The sequence below is a fragment of the Euleptes europaea genome, chromosome 18 (assembly GCF_029931775.1).
Source record: "Euleptes europaea isolate rEulEur1 chromosome 18, rEulEur1.hap1, whole genome shotgun sequence".
NCBI lineage: Eukaryota > Metazoa > Chordata > Lepidosauria > Squamata > Sphaerodactylidae > Euleptes > Euleptes europaea.
Window position 1 is genome coordinate 11,213,034 of NC_079329.1, and position 20,072 is coordinate 11,233,105.

Below are 20,072 nucleotides of genomic sequence, written 5' to 3' on the forward strand. Positions count from 1 at the left end.
TATGCAAAGACTGCTTGTGGTTATTGTCTTCTGTTCCTGCTCGTGCAAAACCAGAAATGTTCTATGGGACGCAACCCCGTCTCTTTCCTGCCTCCACCATACACACCTCCAATAATTGTTCCAAGGGCTGGGTGCTTTCCCTCTATCCTGTTTCCTTGTTTGTTTGAAGGGTGGGCTTTCTTGCTTCCTTCCTCCCCAGTGGTGGGAAATGTAGGCCTCATATATTTTTCTACCTTCGTTTCCCCCCACAAAAGGCCTATGGCCGGACAGGCAACAGGCTCCATAGAGTACGGTGGAATAACCCTTCCAAGCCTTGTCCATACTAAGGCAAGCGTCCGGTATGCCCATCGGAGCTTCCAGGTGCGCGACAGCGACGTCTTCAACCTCACGTACCCTAAATCTGGTGAGACACCCTGCATGCATGCCTGCCTTGGATTTTCAGGCCTGAAAAAGGGAAGTACTTCTTGGCATGGGGCATGGTAAGCCCCCTCAGCTGTACAGCAGGTAGGAATTCCAACAGTTGCAGCTTTTCTAGCGAGGTGGAAAGCAGCACCTGTTGAACCACTGCATGTCAAGCTGCCGGCAAAAGGCAAAGGAACTCTGCCAGCCAGGAAGCGGGAGGGAACCATAACCTGGATGCATGCCTGTACGTTTCCAAAAAGTCGAGCAGAGATGCTTCTTGCAGATTCAATAGGGTTGCCAGATCCTTCTTCACCACCGGCAGGAGGTTTTTGGGGTGGAGCCTGGGGAGGGCGGGGCTTGAGGAGGGGAGGGACTTCAACGCCATAGAGTCCAATTGCCGAAGCGGCCATTTTCTCCAGGAGAACTGATCTCTATCGGCTGGAGATCAGTTGCAATAGCAGGAGATCTTCTGCTAGTACCTGGAGGCTGGCAACCCTAAGATTCAAGGAAATCAGTAGAGAATGTTTTTGTCGTCTTTTTTTTTTACCCCCCTCCCCCAGGGACAACCTGGATGCAGGAAATTCTCTCCCTGATCTACAGCAATGGGGATCCCACGCTGTCACAGTCAGTCCCCTCCTGGGAACGGGTCCCCTGGATTGAGCAGAAGACGGCAGCGGACTACTTGGAGAGCCGGCCTAGCCCCCGTCTCATCACCTCTCACTTGCCCCACACGGTCTTCCCGGAATCTTTTTTCACCTCGCAGGCCAAGGTGACTGTATGAGTGGTCTGTGATGGGGGCACAGAGTCAGCTGGATTGCATAGACTGGGAGGAGAGGGCAGCAGGGATTGGCACGGCCTCCTGGCCACGTTTAGGGGCATCTCCCTCGCGATCGTGCCTCCTTAGGCCGGCCCCCTCCCAGGTTGAGCACTGCTGGAACAAAGTGGTTCCAACCCCCCAACAACCTTTTTTTCCCCAGGCCATTTATACTGTCCGCGACCCCAGAGATGTCTGCGTGTCGCTCTATTATTATGCCAAGATGTCCACATTCCTGGAGTACAAGGAGGATTTTGGCGAATTCACCGAGATGTTTGCTGCAGGGAAAAGTACGCTGGCAGAACTGGTAGCCATGAATCCTGAGGTCTCTGAGGAGGCAGCAGGACAGAGTATTTTAGTTCTTGAGTGACAGAGAGAGATAGCAAGAAGGGACAGATGTGAATCACCTCCTCCTTCCCTTTTGAGTCCACACTGTGCTGCATTTGTGATTCCCTTAGCTGCTTTGCCCTCTCCACATTCACTTCCTCCCACCTCTTGTGAAATAAAGTGTGCGGGAGTGCTTGACAATTCTGTACTATTTGGTACTATTTCAGATTAAACCTCCCAGTGGTTTCTTAGTAAGTCACAGGGCTGACCTACATACAATAAGGGTACGGTGCCATTGGCAAATCTGATTGATTTGACCTTGTTTCATATTCACCCAGTTTTGCATCATGGTTGAAGTAACCATGGTTATGTTTTAACATTCAGCATAGTATCAGTTCTGTCAAATGATTCTGTTACGAACGTTTTTCAGGTGTACTTATACCCTGCTTTTTCAGTCGAATTGGTACTCAAAAGCAGCTTACAGTTCAAATCTGTTGCAATTTTTTTACCAGTATTATGTAAATCTGCTCTCAGTCTCTCCTTGGGCTGTTCATTCCTTGCGTGTGTAAATTAATCAGTGGGGGTTGGATCCAGAACAGGTTGTCTTATGCCCATGGAAAGGCTGCAGTTGGATTCCTCATATACAAGATTTTAGGCAGTTAGGGGAGGGGCTGCGGCTGACTAGAGCATCTGCTTGGCATGCAGAAGGTCCCAGGTTCAATCCCCAGCATCTCCACTTAAAGGGACTAGGCAAGTAGGTAATGTGAAAGACCCCTGCCTGAGACCCTGGAGAGCCATGGAGGGGCCATGGCTTAGTGGTAGAGCCTCTGCTTGGCATGCAGAAGGTCCCAGGTTCAATCCTCGGCATCTCCAGTTAAAGGGACTAGGCAAGCGAATGATGTGAAAGACCTCAGCCTGAGACCCTGGAAAGCCAGGAAGAGGGGCCATGGCTTAGTGGTTGAGCATCTGCTTGGCATGCAGAAGGTCCCAGGTTCAATCCCTGGCATCTTCACTTAAAGGGTCTAGGCAAGCAGGTGATGTGAAAGACTTCAGCCTGAGACCCTGGAGAGCCACTGGCGGCCTGAGTAGGCAATACTGACTTTGATGGACCTTGATGGTCTGATTCAGTACACAGCAGCTTCATGTGTTCAATATTTTTATCTTGTCTTTAAAATGTCAATTCTGCTTTTTTTCCCCTAAACTAATGAAAATAAAACATCTTCTCTTCTGTATTTGCATCCCAGTTCTCTTTGGTTCCTGGTTTGATCACGTCAAGGGCTGGTTGGCTTACAGGAACCGGGAAAATTTTCTGCTTCTGACCTACGATGATTTGCTGCAGGTGAGTGACTTAGAACAAACCAACCAACCTTGGTCCTCATTCCCTGCTGCCCTGGGTCAGATCCACTGGCCACCTAGGCCCTGTAGCTCCAACCCACGGTTTCCCCTTTCCCCAGAATCTCCGGGGCACCGTCCTCCACATCTGCCAATTCCTTGGCAAGGACTTAGATGCCTCCGCTGTGGATTCTGTTGTGGCGAACGCCTCCTTTGAGACAATGAAGGGCAACAGGATGGTGAATTACAGCCTCGTTCCTGAAGATGTTATGGACCAAAAGGTCAGCCCCTTCCTTCGAAAAGGTAACACGGAAGCTGGCGGAGAAAGAAGCGCTTTATGGAAATGTCCGCAGTTCTAAGTTCTGCTGACAGGTGGTGCTGTAGGGTAATGACTCCCCTTTCCCCCCTACTTTTTAGGGATCTCTGGGGACTGGAAAAATCACTTCTCCCCAGAGCAGAGTGCTGCATTTCATCATCTCTACCAGCAAAAGATGAAGGAGGTGGACATCAGATTTCCCTGGGATGACCTCCAAAGCAAAACCCATCAGGACCCTTGAGCTTTGGAGAGGGAAATATTAGGGCTGCTTTCTTCTACTTACTAACACTCCGCTCTTTGCCTTGAGGACTAGCTTCCTATCTTCAACTTGCTAGGGACCACTGCTTCCATGGGAAACACAGAAATGCCAGCCATGAGTCCTATTTCGAGATTCCAGTGAAAGTCTGTACTCTAAGCCATGACCAGTTGGAAACTGAAGCAAGCCGGAGGGCTTGTTTATACGATCAGAAGAATGTGGTCGTGCTTTTCCTAGACATCAGCTGCAGTGGTGGGTAGGGCTGCGTGCTTAGGCCAGGAAGAAAAACTTGGCTTCGCTTTCTTTTTGACCTGCTAGTTTTCTACTTGGCAGAATCCTGGGTGCTCCCTTTTCTCCTTTCATTGTCCATGCCTCCTTTTTAACATTTTTGGACCTCTGTTTATAAGCTTCCAAGCTGCTCGGGTGTGCAGTGGGCTCAAAAGCTGCCCACGGATGAAAATCCCAGGGTGTTGACACTGCTAAGTTTTGTGCCACCGCTATTAAAATCTGGCAAAATGTGTTAGGTAAAGTTGCTGCAAATAACTTTCCGATAGAATAAAAACAAGTTTTTCAAAGCAAGCGTTTTAAGGATCAATTTGTGTAGCGTTGTTCTAGGATCATTCTTGTTTTATTGTATTTTTATTTGTTTGGGCAGTTAGAAATCATTGTTTGTATATGCTTCTGTATTTTTTTGGCGGTTAGTTGTATTTTTTAATAAAGAAAGGAAGATCTCTGTTTACTGTGTTGCCTGCCTTTTGTTTGTCAGGAATATAAAGTAGGGGTTTTGTTTTGGCAACCATTGTCAATAGGTGTAAAGCTTTGGGGGTTACCGCACTTTGTATTCCCAGCGATGTATTAAGAGTTTGAAAATGTAATAAAAAACATCGCTTTTAAAGGGTTTTTGGATACAACTGCTTATAAATGGTTGGAAGACGTCTTCACAGCTAAAGGGGGCAAACAAAGTGTGAACAGTATTTTTTATAACGTTTTCAAACTCTTAATACATCGGTGGGAATACACAGAAAGTGCGAACAGTATTTTTTATTACATTTTCAAACTCTTATTACATCGCTGGGAATACAAGTGCGGTAACCCCCTATGCCACCCCAAACGAATGAATAAAAGAGTAATTGCTATCCTGACTGTACACTAGATGGAGCCTTTGCTTTAGCCATAATTTGGAGATGGTGACCGGGAGGTAGTTAGTGGGTCTAGCAGGACTACGCGAAGGGAAAGTGGTTTTCAACTGGTTTGGCTCTCATGGCGTTCTCCGAGGAATTCTGGGAACTGTATCTCTCTCACACACATACCCTGAGGCCTTTCTTATGTGAAGGGAAGCCATGACAGTTAAAGGAACCTAGGCCTTGCACTTTATATGTACCTAGGGTTGCCAGGTGCCGGCTGGTGGCCGGCAAACCCCCAGCAATTTGCCCCTCTGCCCGCCGACCACCTGAGGGTCGGCGGGCAAACGTGCATGCGCGCGTGCATACCGCGCGCATCACTTTCGGTTTAGAACCGGAGGTTCCGCCTCGCGAGGGGCCTTATACCTCTTAGTTTGAGTGGTAAAGGGCCGCTTTACCACTCAAACGTAGAGGTATAAGCCCCCCCCGCGAGGTGGCACTTCCGGTTCTGAACCGGAAGTGACGCGCATGCATCGGCGCGCATGCACGCACACACTTTCACAATACAGCCTCCCGCAGGAGGAGAAGAAGGACCTGGCAACCCTATATGTACCCTAAATTTCTTGCAAAGCTTTGTTTTAACATATGAGGCCTGGCTATTAACTCTGATGCCTGACAGCCAGGCCAGGCCCCAAACTTGACTCAAAATGGCATCTCAGTAGAGGGCGTTTATATCGCTATCCTTCCTTAAAAGTAGGGTTGCCAGCTCCGGGTTGGGAAATACCTGGAGATTTTGGGGGCAGAGCCTGAGAAGGGCAGGGTTTGGGGAGGGGCTTCAATGCTACAGAGTCCAATGGCCAAAGCGGCCATTTTCTCCAGGTCAACTGATCTCTAGTGGCTGGAGATCAGTTGTAATCGCGGGAGATCTCCAGCCACTACCTGGAGGTGGGCAACCCTACTTACAGCCCCTTACGACTTAAAAGCCCCTCTACCAACCAATACTGGAACAGTTCCAAGCACAATAAAAACCCGTCCTCAAACCTTCATTTTCCCCAATGCCAGCCCAGGTCAGGCATGTTTGTCTTTCATCTTTCCTCCCTCACACATCCCTCTTTTATCAAGAACAAGGCAGTGATTTTGAAAATATATTTGCACATCATTTCAACAAGTACATCTGAGGTTAGAGGTCATGATCTTGCCTGATGTTGGAAGAGTCTGACATAAGCCTTTCCAAACGGCCCTGATTCTCGCCTGATCGCTTGTTATGGTAGGGTGGCCAACCTCCAGGTGGGGCCTGGAGATCTCCTAGAATTACAACTGATCTCTGGACTACAGAGATCAGTCCCCCTGGAGAAAATGGCTGCTTTGGAGGACGGGCACCATGGCATCATACCATCTCCTCTCTAAGCCCTGCCCTCTCCAGGCTCCATCCCCAAAATCTCCAGGTATTTCCCAACCTGGAGTTGGCAACCCTAAGTGATGGGGGGAAGTGCTGAGGGATTTCAGCAGTTCTTATTGGCAACCTGGATCAGTTATATGTCAGCTCGGCTGCTTCCGCTATTGCCTCAGACTTCATACAGCCTGTTTAACTTGTTTCTTTTTCTACTTCCCTCTGCCAGATTTGACCACCATCTTATACCCAAATATTTCCCCCCACTGGGCATAGTCTAAGGCAAGTTCCTGAGGGGCTGTGGCTCAGAGCAACTGCTTGGCATGCAGAAGATCCCAGGTTCAATCCCCAGCATCTCCAGTTAAAGGGACTAGGCAAGTAGATGATGTGAAAGACCCCTGCCTGAGACCCTGGAGAGCCGGTGCCATTCTGAGTAGACAACACTGACTCTGATGGACCAAGGATCTGATTCAGTAGAAGGCAGCTTCATGAGTTCATGTGATCTTTCAGCCTGAGCTCCTGGAAAAAAGGAAATAACTGTAATTCTACCACTTGCCCCCTTTTAGAGGATGGCCGAAAGGCCTTGTGTAGTTGTAATAAAACCAAAATCCAGATTGCCATAAATTCCTTCTGGGGATTTGTGTTTTTCTGCAGTGTAGGATTTTTCCTTTAGCAGCAATTCTGGCTTTCAGAACTAGAGTGTATCTCAAAGCTTGAACAGGTAATTACCTATGTGGCTACCGCCCCAGTTCTGGGTTTTTCCCCCCAGCCTGATTTCCTGCCCACCCTGACCCCTACCTAACACAGTAGTTCAGGCGACCCGGCATTTTCCTCTTCTGCTTTGCTGCTGGAAACTGCGTAGTTTATGTGCCCAGGCATCCCTCCAAGGCAGGGCCAGACTGTTTTTATCGAGGATTAAGCGGGCCGGGTCCGGTGATTCTTCATCGTTCCCAATGACCAGGTAAGATTTGCCGACGTGGAGGTAGAGGCACCGGCACGCCAAATCCTGCTCGGGCACCCAGAACGGCTGTTCGCCCCGTCGAATGGGCACATGGCGCTGGCGGAAGACAGTTAGGACCGTGGCGGTGAATTTCCACCATGTGCCCGATTTTTCCATGGCCATCAGCTGTGCGCGGAGAACTGCAGTTTCATGGGACAGTTGCAAGAAAAATAGAGAAATAACCATCAGTAACCGAACGGTCACATAATACATTCTGGAACGATGACATCACTTCCTTTGCCGGTAATTCTGCCCTTCCCTTCCGCGAAACAGGACCGTCTCCTGATCTATTTTCAAGACTATGATGTCACTCCCTCAGAAAGTCAGGAAGGTTGTGTTTCCAGCGATGATGCACATACTGAGGAACTATGATATCACGTCCTGAATGAGCAAGCCTGCATGCGCATCTCACCACATTTCCCCCCTCTTAAAGGTAGGGTTGCCAACCTCCAGGTGGGGACTGGCATTCTCCCAGAATTACAACTGATCTCCAGGCTACAGAGATCCGTTCTCCTGGGAAAAAAATGGCATTCTCAGAAGGGACTGTATGTCATCACATTAGGGTTGCCCACCTCCAGGTACCAGCTGGAGATCTCCTGCTATTACGATTGATCTCCTGCTGATAGAGATCAGTTCCCCTGGAGAAAATGGCTGCTTTGGCAATTGGACTCTATGGCATTGAAGTCCCTCCCCTCCCCAAACCCCGCCCTCCCCTCAGGTTCTGCCCCCAAAATCTCCAGGTATTTCCCAACCTGGAGCTGGCAACCCTACATCACATCCCTGCTGGGAACCCAACTCTCTCTGAACTCTGCCATCCCCCAGCTCCACCTCCAAATCTCCAATAATTTCCCCAACCGAGAGATGGCAGGCCCTACCTGAGATTTTACAATGTTCTCCATATCAAGACTGCAAGACAATTACTTTTATCAGGGGAAAGCTTGGTTTGAGGTAGGGTATGGCATGACTCCCGCATTTAGCATCCCTTTGGCACAGGGAGATATGCTTGGGGATATTTGGGGATATAGGTCCATAGTACAATTACCAAACCAAAGGTTCATATTACCGTAATCCTTCTTGCAGTAGTTCCTTAAATTCATGTGGACACGTCCTCGAGGTGGTTCACAGTGGGTCTGACATTCAGTGCCTGGCAGACGTACAGGGTTAGGCGGTAGTAAAACCCTCTTTGCTAACTTTTCCTGACTATCATCCCCAGAAGAAGAAGAAGAGCTGGTTTTTATATGCTGACTTTCTCTACGACTTAAGGGAGAATCAAACCAGCTGACAATCTCCTTACCCTCCCCACAACGGACACCATATGAGGTACGTGGGGCTGAGAGCGCTGTGTCTAGCCCAAGGTCACCCAGCTGGCTTCATGTGTAGGAGTGGGGAAACCGACCCAGTTCTACGGATTAGAGTCTGCTGCTCAAGTGGAGGAGCGGGGAATCAAACCCGGTTCTTAGAGTCCACCGCTCCAAACCACCGCTCTTAACCACTACACCACTAGACCTCCATCAATATTAGATATTATATTCTCTTCATCATACACAGAGACGCATCCCGCCTACCCCACAGTTGGGCATGAATAAAGGCTGGCATGCCATGTGAGCAACTGGGGCAGGCTCTCAGCCATATGTATATGCCCACGATCTCATGAAGAATCAGTGCCCGCAATTAGTGTCTCTCGTCACATGTCTGTGACTTGTGGGGATGGGGCTGTGCAAAGGTACAGCCAACCCCCATTTCTGTCGTCACAGCCCCACTTTTTCTAGCCACTGTTATCGTACTACAGTTGTGGCTGTATTAGGGTTGCCAGCCTCCAGGTACTAGCTGGCGATCTCCTGCTATTATAACTGATCTTCAGCCGATAGAGTTCCCGTGGAGAAAATGGCTGCTTTGCCAATTGGACCCTATGGCATTGAAGTCCCTCCCCTCCCCAAACCCCGCCCTCCTCAGGCTCTGCCCCAAAAACCTCCCGCCGGTGGCGAAGAGGGACCTGGCAACCCTACCTACCAAACAAGCTCCTGCCTCTCCTTCTTCAGAAGACCAAAGAACTACGAGCTGTTCCTTTTCACCTTCTCACCTGTGTTCCATTCCTGCGGGGGGGACACGGTCGTCGTCGTCACTTCCGGGATCCCTGAGAGACAGAAGGCACAGAGCAAGCTATTAATGTTTTAAAGGAAATTCTTCACCGATAAGAAAGGAATCGTAGTGTTGAAGCAAATGGGTCCCAGTGAAGTCTGTTTGCACCCACCGATTTTTGCATACATTTGCAGTGCAATCGTATGTAGAGTTACTCCTGTCTAAGCCAATTGATTGCAGTGGGCTAAGAAGGGAGTAACGTTGGTTAGGATTGCACTGTAACAGCCAGTTCCTGACCTCCAAGGACAAAAGTCGTTAGGAGACCCAAAAGGGGCTGTGCCGGCGTTGGGGACCCCTGTGCCGGTGCCCGGGCTACTTACGCCACACAGAGTGGCCTCAACGCTGGCAGGGAGGCTTGGACGCCGGTCTCCTGGCGCTGCTGGCTGGGCCTTCCACCGGCATCCCATCGGTGCAAAGCCCCGCGCCGGCATCCCAGGGGGTATTCCTGGGGCGTGCCAGGGGGTGGAGCTGTCAGTAGGCAGCTCCCTGTCCCTTTTCGGCCCAGCACGCCAGTGGGGAGAATGGCTGGTGGGGAGAATGGCCGGTGGGGAGAATGGCAAAACGCCCCATTTAAACGTTAAAAAGCCATCGAAAGGCTTTTTAAAGCCTTTCAGCGGCCGGAAAATGGCTGCCAAAAGGTTATGAATGGGCTGTTAGTCTGCAACCAGAAGGGGCAAGGAATTGCATAGAACACTAAACATCTCTCCCCTCCAACCATTAAAAGTTCTCTTGGCTCAGTCCACTCTGGGCACTAGAATTTCTGGCAGGTGTTTTCAAGCTGATCATTCAGTTGTCTTTTCACAGGAAACAAACATCCTCAGCATTAGACAGGAGAGCTCTCTAAATTCCCGGAGATTTTTTTTGCAATGATTCCCTGAACCAAATTGTTGTCATGTTCTAGTATGCTTTCCAGTTATAAATTGGTTTCCAAAGCTGTTTACATCCACTCTAAAAGACAGTTATTGGTTGGATCCACACTGGCGTTTCATAGTGTAATTTTTCCGCCTTCCCCCACCTGCAGTGGACAGAAATGTCCCCCCGGGGACTGGATTTCAGGGGATGTTTCAGACTACGATGGGAGAAGGGAAGCGGGAAAATCACACTATACGGGTGCAAGTCCTTGTGCCCGTGGAAATGCTAGATTTGATCTAAGCAATTTTAAAAATTATAATAAATGGTGCTTAGGGAGGGTATTTTCAGTGACGTTTGGTCCAGGTATGATGTGAGTGGAAGGTTTTAAGAATTTTTTATTTTATTAGTAAAAATGGATACTTGTCATGATACATACCTATTCTCTCTAGGATCAGAGGAGCATGCCTGTTATATTAGGTGCCGTGGTACAAAGGCAGAATAATGCTGCTTCAGTTGTCTTGTTTGTGGGCTTCCTAGAGGCACCTGGTTGCCCACTGTGTGAACAGACTGTGGACTTGGTCTGATCCAGCATGGGTTTTCTTATGTTCTTATGGAGGAAAGGGCTATCCATGGCTACTAGTAAAAATGGATGCTGGTCATAATGCATCCCTATTCTCTCCAGGATCAGAGGAGCATGCCTACTATATTAGGTGCTGTGGAGCACAAGCAGGATAATGCTGCTGCAGTTGTCTTGCTTGTGGGCTTCCTAGAGGTACCTGGTTGGCCACTGTGTGAACAGACTGCTGGACTTGATGGGCCTTGGTCTGATCCAGCATGGCCTTTTCTTATGTTCTTATGTATTGGCAGAAGGCTGCAGGTATGATATCTTGGATGTCTCACCTTAGTTCCACCACAGATGGGACTTTCATACTCTGCCTAGATCCAGCTATTTCATCATGTAACTAAACGTCCCCAAAGACTAACAGATTAAGCGTGACATACTTTTTTTGTGACAGAGCTCATTTTGTCAGATGCCCACTTCGCCAGATGATTCCCTCATCTAGCACCTCCTGTGGAATGGGTGGGGCTCCCTGGAGGGCATGGTGCTTCTACCGCTGTGACCTGTTTTCACAGCCTTTTATCTTGGAGGCAGAACATAAGAACATAAGAAAGGCCCTGCTGGATCAGACCAAGGTCCATCAAGTCCAGCAGTCTGTTCACACAATGGACAACCAGGGACCTCTAGGAAGCCCACAAACAAGACGACTGCAGCAGCACCATCCTGCCCGGGTTCCAAAGCACCTAATATAATAGGCATGATCCTCTGGTCCTGGAGAGAATAGGTATGTGTCACGACTAGTATCCATTTTGACTAGTAGCCATGAATACCCCTCTCCTCCATGAACATGTACACTCCCTTCTTAAAGCCTTCCAAGTTGGCATCCATCACCACATCCTGGGGCAGGGAGTTCCACAATTTAACTGTGTTGTGTGATGAAATACTTCCTTTTATCTGTTTTGAATCTGTCACCTTCCAGCTTCAGCAGATGACCCCACCTTCTAGTATTATGAGAGCGGGATAAAAGCTTCTCCCTGCCCACTCTTTCCATACCATGTATAATTTTATAGACCTCTATCATCTCCCCTTAACTGCCTTCTTTCCAAGCTGAACAGCCCTAAGCAGTTGCTTTAGTCCCTTGATCATTTCGGTTGCTCTTTTCTGCATCTTACCCCCAAGTACAACATACCAGGAGGAGGAGGATTATGCAGAAGGGAGTTGTTGCTTACTCTGATATTGCTGCGATGGGGAAAAAAATATACAGCTGCCCGGTTATGAGGCGCTTCTATAGGATATATTGGCATTACGGTACCTTTGGTAAATGTGCACGCCTTACTGGAGGTGCTAAGATATTGGCAGAAGGTAGGACAGAAGGACCCGCCGAAATGCAGATACCATAGCATCAACGCCTTTACTGGAGATGCATGCTGAGGCCACACCAGGAGCCATACCAAAAGGGAAGGTTCAAACGAGCGAGGTTCACATGAGAGCCAAGCTTACGGATGCAGGGTGTGTGAGCGCTGCGGCTTTGCTGGAAACCTTGGGCACAGCGGTTGCAGGTCAGCCCAGTGACACCGTTCTTGCATTGGCACTGCCCAGTCGTCTGGTTACAGATGGCACCAACTGCTCCTATAGGGTGGCACTGGCAAGCTGGGAAGGAAACAAGGCAGGGGTTATTGCTTTAGAGCAGTTGTTCCCAAACTTTTCAGGCCACCGCTCCCTTGGTTCCACAAACCCAACCTAGAGCCCCTTACCCTATCCAACAACACAGTTGAAGGGGCCCACCTCTAGCACCCCCTGCTGCCCTCTTGCCTCTTAGTGCCCCCCTAGATAATCCCACCACCCCCCAGCTACTGACCAATTTGGGAACCACTGCTAGAGAAGTGTGAGATTAGTTTAGAGCAGCCCTAGAAGCATAGAATCATACAGTTGGAAGGGACCACCAGGGTCATCTAGTCCAACCCCATGCACAATGCTGGAAATTCACAACTACCTCTCCCCCCACACCCCCAGCGACCCCTACTCCTTGCCCAGAAGATGGCAACAAAACCCCTCCAGGATCCCTGGCCAATCTGGCCTGGAAGAAAATTGTTTCCTGACCCCAAAGTGGTGATCAATATTACCCTGGGCATGTAAGAAGGGCCATGAGAGCCAAACACTGATGCAACCCTTCCTGCCTTCCCTCTCATGATCGGCCTAAGTTCACAGTTTGCTGATGGATGGCCATCTAGCCTCTGCTTAAAAACCTCCAAAGAAAGAGAGCCCACCACCTCCCGAGGAATGCTGTTCCACTGAGGTACCGCTCTGTCAGAAAGTTCTTCCTAATGTCTAGACGGAAACTCTTTTGATTTAATTTCAACCCGTTGGTTCTGGTCTGACCTTCTGGGGCAACAGAAAACAACTCAGCACCATCCTCTATATGACAGCCCTTCAAGTACTTGAAGATGGTTATCATGTCACCTCTCGGTCGTCTCCTCTCCAGGGTAAACATACCCTCTTTGCTTATCCTTGCAATGGAAATGAGTAAAACAGAGAGATTCAAGAGGACACATGAACACATGAAGCTGCCTTGTACTGAATCAGACCCTCAGTCCATCAAAATCAGTATTGTCTACTCAGACCGGCAGCGGCTTTCCAGGGTCTCAGGCAGAGGTCTTTCACATCACCTACTTGCCTACTCCCTTTTAACTGGAGATGCCAGGGATAGAACCTGGGACCGTCTGCATTGCCAAGCAGATGCTCTACCACTAAGCCATGGCCCCTCTTTCTGGCTCTCCAGGGTCTCAGGCAGGGGTCTTTCACATCACCTACCTGCCTAGTCCCTTTAACTGGAGATGCTGGGGATTGAACCTGGGACCTTCTGCAGATGCTCTACCACTGAGCCACGGTCCCTCCCTGACTTTGTCGGTGTGTTTCCCAGAGTGAAGCCTTGTTGTTCCAGCTCACCTTTACAAGCCTTACTGCTTGTGATGGGACGGCTGAGGTCACGTTTGAAGCCTGGCAAGCAGTACTGGCAGTGGCGCCCAGCTGTGTGGTGTCGGCAGTTCAAGCAGATCCCCCCGCTTTGGCGCCCTGAGAGTTCGAAGAGTTCCATGCTGAACCGGCAGCGGTGGGAGTGGAGGTGGCAGTTGCATGCTGAGGAGGCAGGAAGGGGTCTATCAGCCAACCTCCAGGTACTAGCTATTACAACTGATCTCCAGCCGACAGAGATCAGTTCACCTGGAGAAAATGGCCGCTTTGGCAATTGGACTCTATGGCATTGAAGTCACTCCCCTCTCCAACCCCCGCCTGCCTCAGGCTCCGCCCCCCAAAAGCTCCCACCAGTGGCAAAGAGGGACCTGGCAACGCTAACCCCCAAATCTCCAGGATAACAACAAGGTCACCATTCCAATTGGGCTAGCTTGAATATGCCTACAGTTTACCCAAGAGGAGTTCCCAACCTGGAGTAGGCAGCCCCGTTCCAACCTTTTCTTTAGCCAGAGCCAGCCTTGCCTGCAGACAGGGTAGACATTTGCTCAAGGCCTTCCAGTCTGTGAGGACTGATCTGCACCTGTGAAAATGGTCTAAAATTCTCATATATGAAATAAAGATCCGATTTGGTAAGAACGCAGGCAAGATCTACATCTGCCCACCCATCCAGCCAGCTAAACCTTGAAGCTGAAGGCCCTGGTGGGATTTGATTGAACAAAACAGGGAAGAAGAAGAAGAAGAAGAAGAAGAAGAAGAAGAAGAAGAAGAAGAAGAAGAAGAAGAGTTGGTTTTTATATGCTGACTTTCTCTACCACTTAAGGAAGAATCAAACTGGCTTACAATCACCTTCCCTTCCCCTCCCCACAACAGACACACTGCGAGGTAGGAGGGGCTGAGAGAGCTGTGACTAGCCCAAGGTCACCTAGCTGGCTTCGCGTGTAGGAGTGGGGAATCCAATCCAGTTCATCACATTAGCCTCCGCCGCTCATGTGGAGGAGTGGGGAATCAAACCCGGTTCTCCAGAACAGAGTCCACCGCTCCAAACCACTGCTCTTAACCACTACACGCTGTCTCTCTCAGGAAGATGGTGGATAAATTTATCACTGTTTAGGCAGACTGCCAAACAAGAAGGCCCAGCTCTACTTCAAACCCTCACAAAACATCTGCTCTCCGCGCTCAGCCTCTCTCAGTCTCACCCACACACTCATGCGCGTCTTTGGGCGTTGCCCGTTGCCAGGGTCTGTCCCAGTAGAAGGCCTTGCAGGTGTCGCAGTCCGGCCCAGCCGTGTTGTGCTGGCAGTCACACTGGGGCACCCCGCCGTCTTTCCCGGCCGCGCAGCGTGAGGCGTGCCCGTTGCACTTGCACCTGCCCCCGACCTGCAGCTCCGCCACCCCGTAGGACGCCTCCCTTCTCCGCAGCCCCAGCGTCCGCGTCGAGTGCATGCGGTCAAACGACACCCTGAGGTCTGTGGCGGTCACCCAGTCCTGGAGGACAGGACTGTACTCGAACATCCTGGCCGAGGGACGGCCCGCTAGAGGCATGAAGGCTACCAGTCCCCCAGTGAGGGGCTTCGGGGCTGTCTGGGCATCGATACAAGCCGCCTCGTGCTCCATGGACTTCAAAATAACCGTAGTGGCCGGCAAGTGGTAGCGCCGCCAGCAGTGGGCAGAGAAGAACTGGAAGGGAACCCAACTGTGCCCATGGTCCATAGACTTGTAGATAGCCAGGGATTCTGGGCGCGGGGAGCAGAACCGGAGCGCCACATAGAGGACCTCGACCCGGCGACCCAGCGCCAAAGTGAGCGTGGCGTTGGCGGCCGGCCGCGACCACCAGCAAGTCGCGCCACCCTCGGTGTCTGTGAGGTGCTCTGGCAGGTGGGAGTTCTCTTGGCAGCGCTGGCAGAATTTGGAGGCTGTGTCGGTGGAGTCCCGGAAGGCGCAGAATCGTCCGGGAGGCCTGCTGCACGTGCTGGACGCTTCCACCCGACGCCCTGACGCCAGTTCGGACAGTTCCGGCAGGCAGTAGCGTGGATGTTGGTTGACATCATAGCAAGGGTTGGGGGGACCGGAAGCCAAACTGAGAAGAGATGGGAGGAAAACCGCAAAGCCCCATGGGAAGTGAAGCATCTCTGGGGGGAGGGGGCCAGGAGTCAAGGATAACTATACATCACCTGGAAGAGAGGGGGGGGGGATAATCCACAGAATGGACGCATTAGAACAGCTTGCAGTTGGGAAAGAAGGGAAAACTTGCCTCCCCCCCCCCACAAACCCCCCTGCCTATATTATCCCCCATTTCCCCACTGCTGCAGGGATTGTCAGGGATGTACTGCTTTCTCCTTATTTTAGATGGTAAAAACGTAAAGGTCCCCTGTGCAAGCACCGGGGCATTTCTGACCCATGGGGTGACGTCACATCCCGGCGATTTCTAGGCAGACTTTGTTTACGGGGTGGTTTGACAGTGCCTTCCCCAGTCATCTTCCCTTTACCCCCAGCAAGCTGGGTACTCATTTTACCAACCTCGGAAGGATGGAAGGCTGAGTCGACCTTGAGCCGGCTACCTGAAACCAACTTCTGTTGGTATAGAACTCAGGTCATGAGCAGAACTTGGACTGCAGTACTGCAGCTTACCACTCTGCACCACGGGGCTCTTTTAGATGGTATACGTAGCAAAATAAATGTTGTTACAGTTATTGTCAGGGATGTACAAATAAGTTTTTCTTTCTTTTGTTTGCATCTCAAGAAGTGAAGTCTCAGGTTGGAATAAATGTTCATCTTTAAGGCACAGCCTCACTTCTGTTTTATTTTGCTGAAACACAGCTACCCCTCCAGAACGTCTCCTGATTTCGTGCAGGTGTGCATTTGTTAGGGTTGCCAGGTCCCTCTTCGCAACTGGTGGCAGGATTTTGGGGGCGGAGCCTGAGGAGGGCGGGGTTTGGGGAGGGGAGGGACTTTGGTGCCATAGAGTCTAATTGCCAAAGCTGCCATTTTCTCCAGGGGAACTGATCTCTATCGGCTGGAGATTAGTTGTAATAGCAGGAGATCTCCAGCTAGTGCCTGGAGGTGGGAAACCCTAGCATTTGTGCATACTGAAACTTGAAAATACACGCATTTCCCTGTTCCCATAAAATGGCAACTGCACATAATAGGAGGATTACCCATAGTGTGCTCTCCCAGTACGCGAGGTAGGAGTGGCCAAAATGGAGCAACTGAGAAGGGTTATGCCAAGCTCTTGTCTGACACAGCCAGCTTCTCTTGGTGGCACCTACAGAAGGGTCCTTAAGGACGATTCATAAAGGATGTCTCTGTTTGAACAAGGGCTCCAAGTCCCAATGTGGAATGATCAGCACTTATAGTACTGGCTACAGATATCTGGGTGGCCTCCAAGCCCTTGACAAATTAGGTTTGCACCATAAATGAATACCAGTGCCAGGAGGCAACACTGGAAGAAGGCCTTGGCCTCTATGCCCTGTTTTTGGCCCTCCAGAGTAACCGGTTAGCCAGTGTGTGAGAGAGGATGTGGACCACTGGTCTAATCCAGCAGGGTTATTCTTGTGTTCTTATGATCGTAGAGATGTGGGTCCTCTAAGCGGGGCCTGGAGATCTCCCAGAATTATAACAGATCTCCAGACCCTGGAGCTAGGGTTGCCCGGTTGCTTAGATTGGTGGGCAATGGCCGCTTTGGCAATTGGACTCTACGGCATTAAAGTCCCTCCCCTCCCCAAACCCCATCCTCCCCGGGCTCCACCCCAAAAATCTCCTAGTATTTCCCAACCTGGACCCGGCAACCCTAGATAGAGCATCCCATTCATCTGCATAGTGATCCTGACACCCAAACAGCTTCCGTGATGGGCATGGGCCCTGTCCAGCCTCCTCTGCAAAGCATAACCAATTCCATGCCAATGGAAGGAGGGGGTGGGGCTTCAGTCTCAATCTACCACACCCTCATCCTCCAAAGCTTCTCTAGAATTTAAAGGGGATGGCCATGCAGGTGGTCGTCCTTGGTAACCAAGAGACAGATGAATGCATATCCGCCTTCCCAAGTGGTTACTCCACCTGTTCCCTATTCTGTGATCACTCTTGAAAGAATCATTCATACACGCACGCACGCACATCTCAACAACTCGCTGCAATCTCGAAACCGGGCCCAAAGACGCAAATAGATGAGAATTTAATGAGCGTGAGAAAGTAGCCTTAAACTCCCTTTTCACAGTAGAAGCACGAATGGGAATTAGCCCAGTCCCAGGAGCAGGGGTGGGGTGGAAGGAGCAGAGAGTGAGAAGGGAAAGGGTCACAGGCAATGAGGGCTTGCATCTGGTCTCTGGCTCGTAAGGAGGGGAAGGCTTTGGGGAGTGATCTGTAGTTGACAATGACCAATGGATCGGGGAGTGCTAATTTGCGGGTTATGATAAGCCGAATTCTCGATTTTCCCTGCGTTCCATCCTGCCAAGGGTTGAGTAAACATGGTAGTTCCCCAAGGGGCCCACAACAGTCACACATCTGCGTAGGGAAGTGTGGCGAGTAAGAAGACGTAGTAAGAAGACAGGTCCCCTCCCAGTTTGGCAATGGTGGAGGTCAGAACCACACCTTTCTTAGCAATGTCGAAGTTTCGAGAAAAAGAACTTCTGTCCGAGAGAATTTCTGAATGGCGCTTCCAGTTTGGAGACAACCCTATTGAGCTCACATCTAGAGACATCCACTTGCTCCTTCTGGGCTAAGAAGAAGAAGAGTTGGTTTTTATATGCCGACTTTCTCTACCACTTAAGGAAGAATCAAACCGGCTGACAATCACCTTCCCCTCCCCACAACAGACACCCTGTGAGGTACATGGGGCTGAGAGAGCTGTGACTAGCCCAAGGTCACCAAGCTGGCTTCATGTGTAGGAGCAGGGAAACCGACCTGGCCCACCAGATTAGAGTTCGCTGCTCATGTGGAAGAGTGGGGAATCAAACCCCGTTCTCCAGATCAGAGTCCCCCGCTCCAAACCACCGCTCTTAATCTAATCAGATGCAGCAGCAGTAGCAGACAACAGTGCAGAAAAGAGAATTTGGCAGGTGCAAATTTCCTCAGTCTGTCCTGTTGCGACAAGCTGTGCTTTGTGGAATCTCCCGTCCTGCACAATTATTCAATGTCCAGGAGCTTTGGTCTCTGTTGTGTCTGACGATTCACTCCCTGGCTCCGCGAGACTTCCCTCTTGCAGCCCAAAAGATAGGGTTGCCAGCTCCGGGTTAGGAAATACCTGGAGATTTGGGGCCGAAGCCTGAGGAGGGCGGGGTTTGGGGAGGGGAGGGACTTCAATGCCACAGAGTCCAACTGCCAAAGTGGCCGTTTTCTCCAGGGGAACTGATCTCTATCGGCTGGAGATTAGTTGCAATAGCGGGAGATCTCCAGTTAGTACCTGGAGGTTGGCAACCCTACACACAGAGAAGATGCATCTACTCCCTACCCGAGAGGTTTAACTTCTAAAGCCCACACAGAAGGAACCGAAAACCTCACAAACATAAATCCTAGAGCCTGTGTGCTCAACAACAAACTTGAAAAGGTATCCCCGAAGAAGTGACGCCAAAGGTCAAAAAATAGGGATACAGGTGTCAAAAAAATAAGTCTTGCCCCTAGCAATTAGAGCCAGAAGCTGATTGGGCAAAATTGGAGCCAGGAAGGAATCTGGGAGGTAAGAGAAGGAGTCAATCAGAGAAGAGCCAGGATGGAGTCGAGAGGGGAGGAACGAAGGCAGAATCTTATGGGGCATGAGCACTTAGGGTTGCCTGTCCCCTCTTTGCCATTGGTGGGAGGTTTCTGGGGCAGAGGCTGAGGAGGGCAGGGTTTGGTGAGGTGAGGGGAGGTGAGGAAAGGGACTTCAATGCTGTAGTCCAGTTGCCGAAGCGGCCCTTTTCTCCAGGTGAACTGATCTGTATCGGCTGGAGATCAGTTGTAATAGCAGGAGAGCTCCAGCTACTACCTGGAGGTTGGCAACCTGACATGTACTGCGGAGCCAACAGAATCTCTAGACCTTTTCAGGTTTTTACTGATTACCCAACAGAGCGCAACCGTATTGGCCAGGCCAATAAAACACCTGCCCTCCAAGAGCCCTAAAGAGACGCTAAAGCCAACGGCCCCTGTCCGTGCCACTTGCGAGAAAGGCCTCACGGTGCAAGAGGCAGAGAAGCCGCCCAAAGCCACAGCCGTGTAATCGGCTTTTTTATGACATCTCCTGAACCGAGTTGGGGCTCTGGGGGAGACAGTCGATTCCCGTGTGGGCCAAGACGCTCCTGGAGGTCTGGCGGCCTTGGGAGCCCCGTCTCAGATTCTGCTCCCTTGATAGGAGGGCTAATCCTTGGAAGAGAGGAAAGTGATGCCTCTGCCTTGTCTCTGCTTTTCTTGATCGCTAATTGCCCGGGGCTTTGATAGTGGCGCATTCCTCAGCCAACAGGGAGGTCTTTTCTTCCGTGGTGTGTGGCTTCTTCTCACTGCCAGGCAGCGTCCTGTTCCCATGCTTGGCAAGACGGGACTTTTTTTAGCCATCCAGTAGTGGCTTCTTCTCTATAGATCAGAGGTGTCAAACATAAGGCCCCCGGGCAGGATTCAGCCCCTTGAGAG

General features: G+C 50.5%; 1 protein-coding gene and 1 pseudogene across 1 annotated transcript in view; one reads left to right on the forward strand and one right to left on the reverse strand.

Annotated features, from left to right (window-relative positions):
- Nucleotides 1–340: 340 nt before the first annotated feature.
- On the forward strand, nucleotides 341–3,437 carry LOC130489652 (sulfotransferase 2B1-like; annotated as a pseudogene).
- A 3,332-nt stretch (nucleotides 3,438–6,769) lies between these two features.
- LOC130490028 (netrin-1-like) overlaps nucleotides 6,770–20,072 on the reverse strand; it is a 31,747-nt gene continuing 18,444 nt past the window's right edge. The window contains exons 2-7 of the mRNA XM_056863820.1: nucleotides 14,675–15,649; nucleotides 13,455–13,643; nucleotides 12,009–12,158; nucleotides 9,039–9,092; nucleotides 8,022–8,102; nucleotides 6,770–7,098 (exon numbers count right to left, since the gene is read on the reverse strand). Coding sequence (XP_056719798.1) covers nucleotides 6,770–7,098; nucleotides 8,022–8,102; nucleotides 9,039–9,092; nucleotides 12,009–12,158; nucleotides 13,455–13,643; nucleotides 14,675–15,605 — 1,734 coding nt within the window. The 5' untranslated portion in view covers nucleotides 15,606–15,649. The remainder of the gene's footprint in view (nucleotides 7,099–8,021; nucleotides 8,103–9,038; nucleotides 9,093–12,008; nucleotides 12,159–13,454; nucleotides 13,644–14,674; nucleotides 15,650–20,072) is intronic.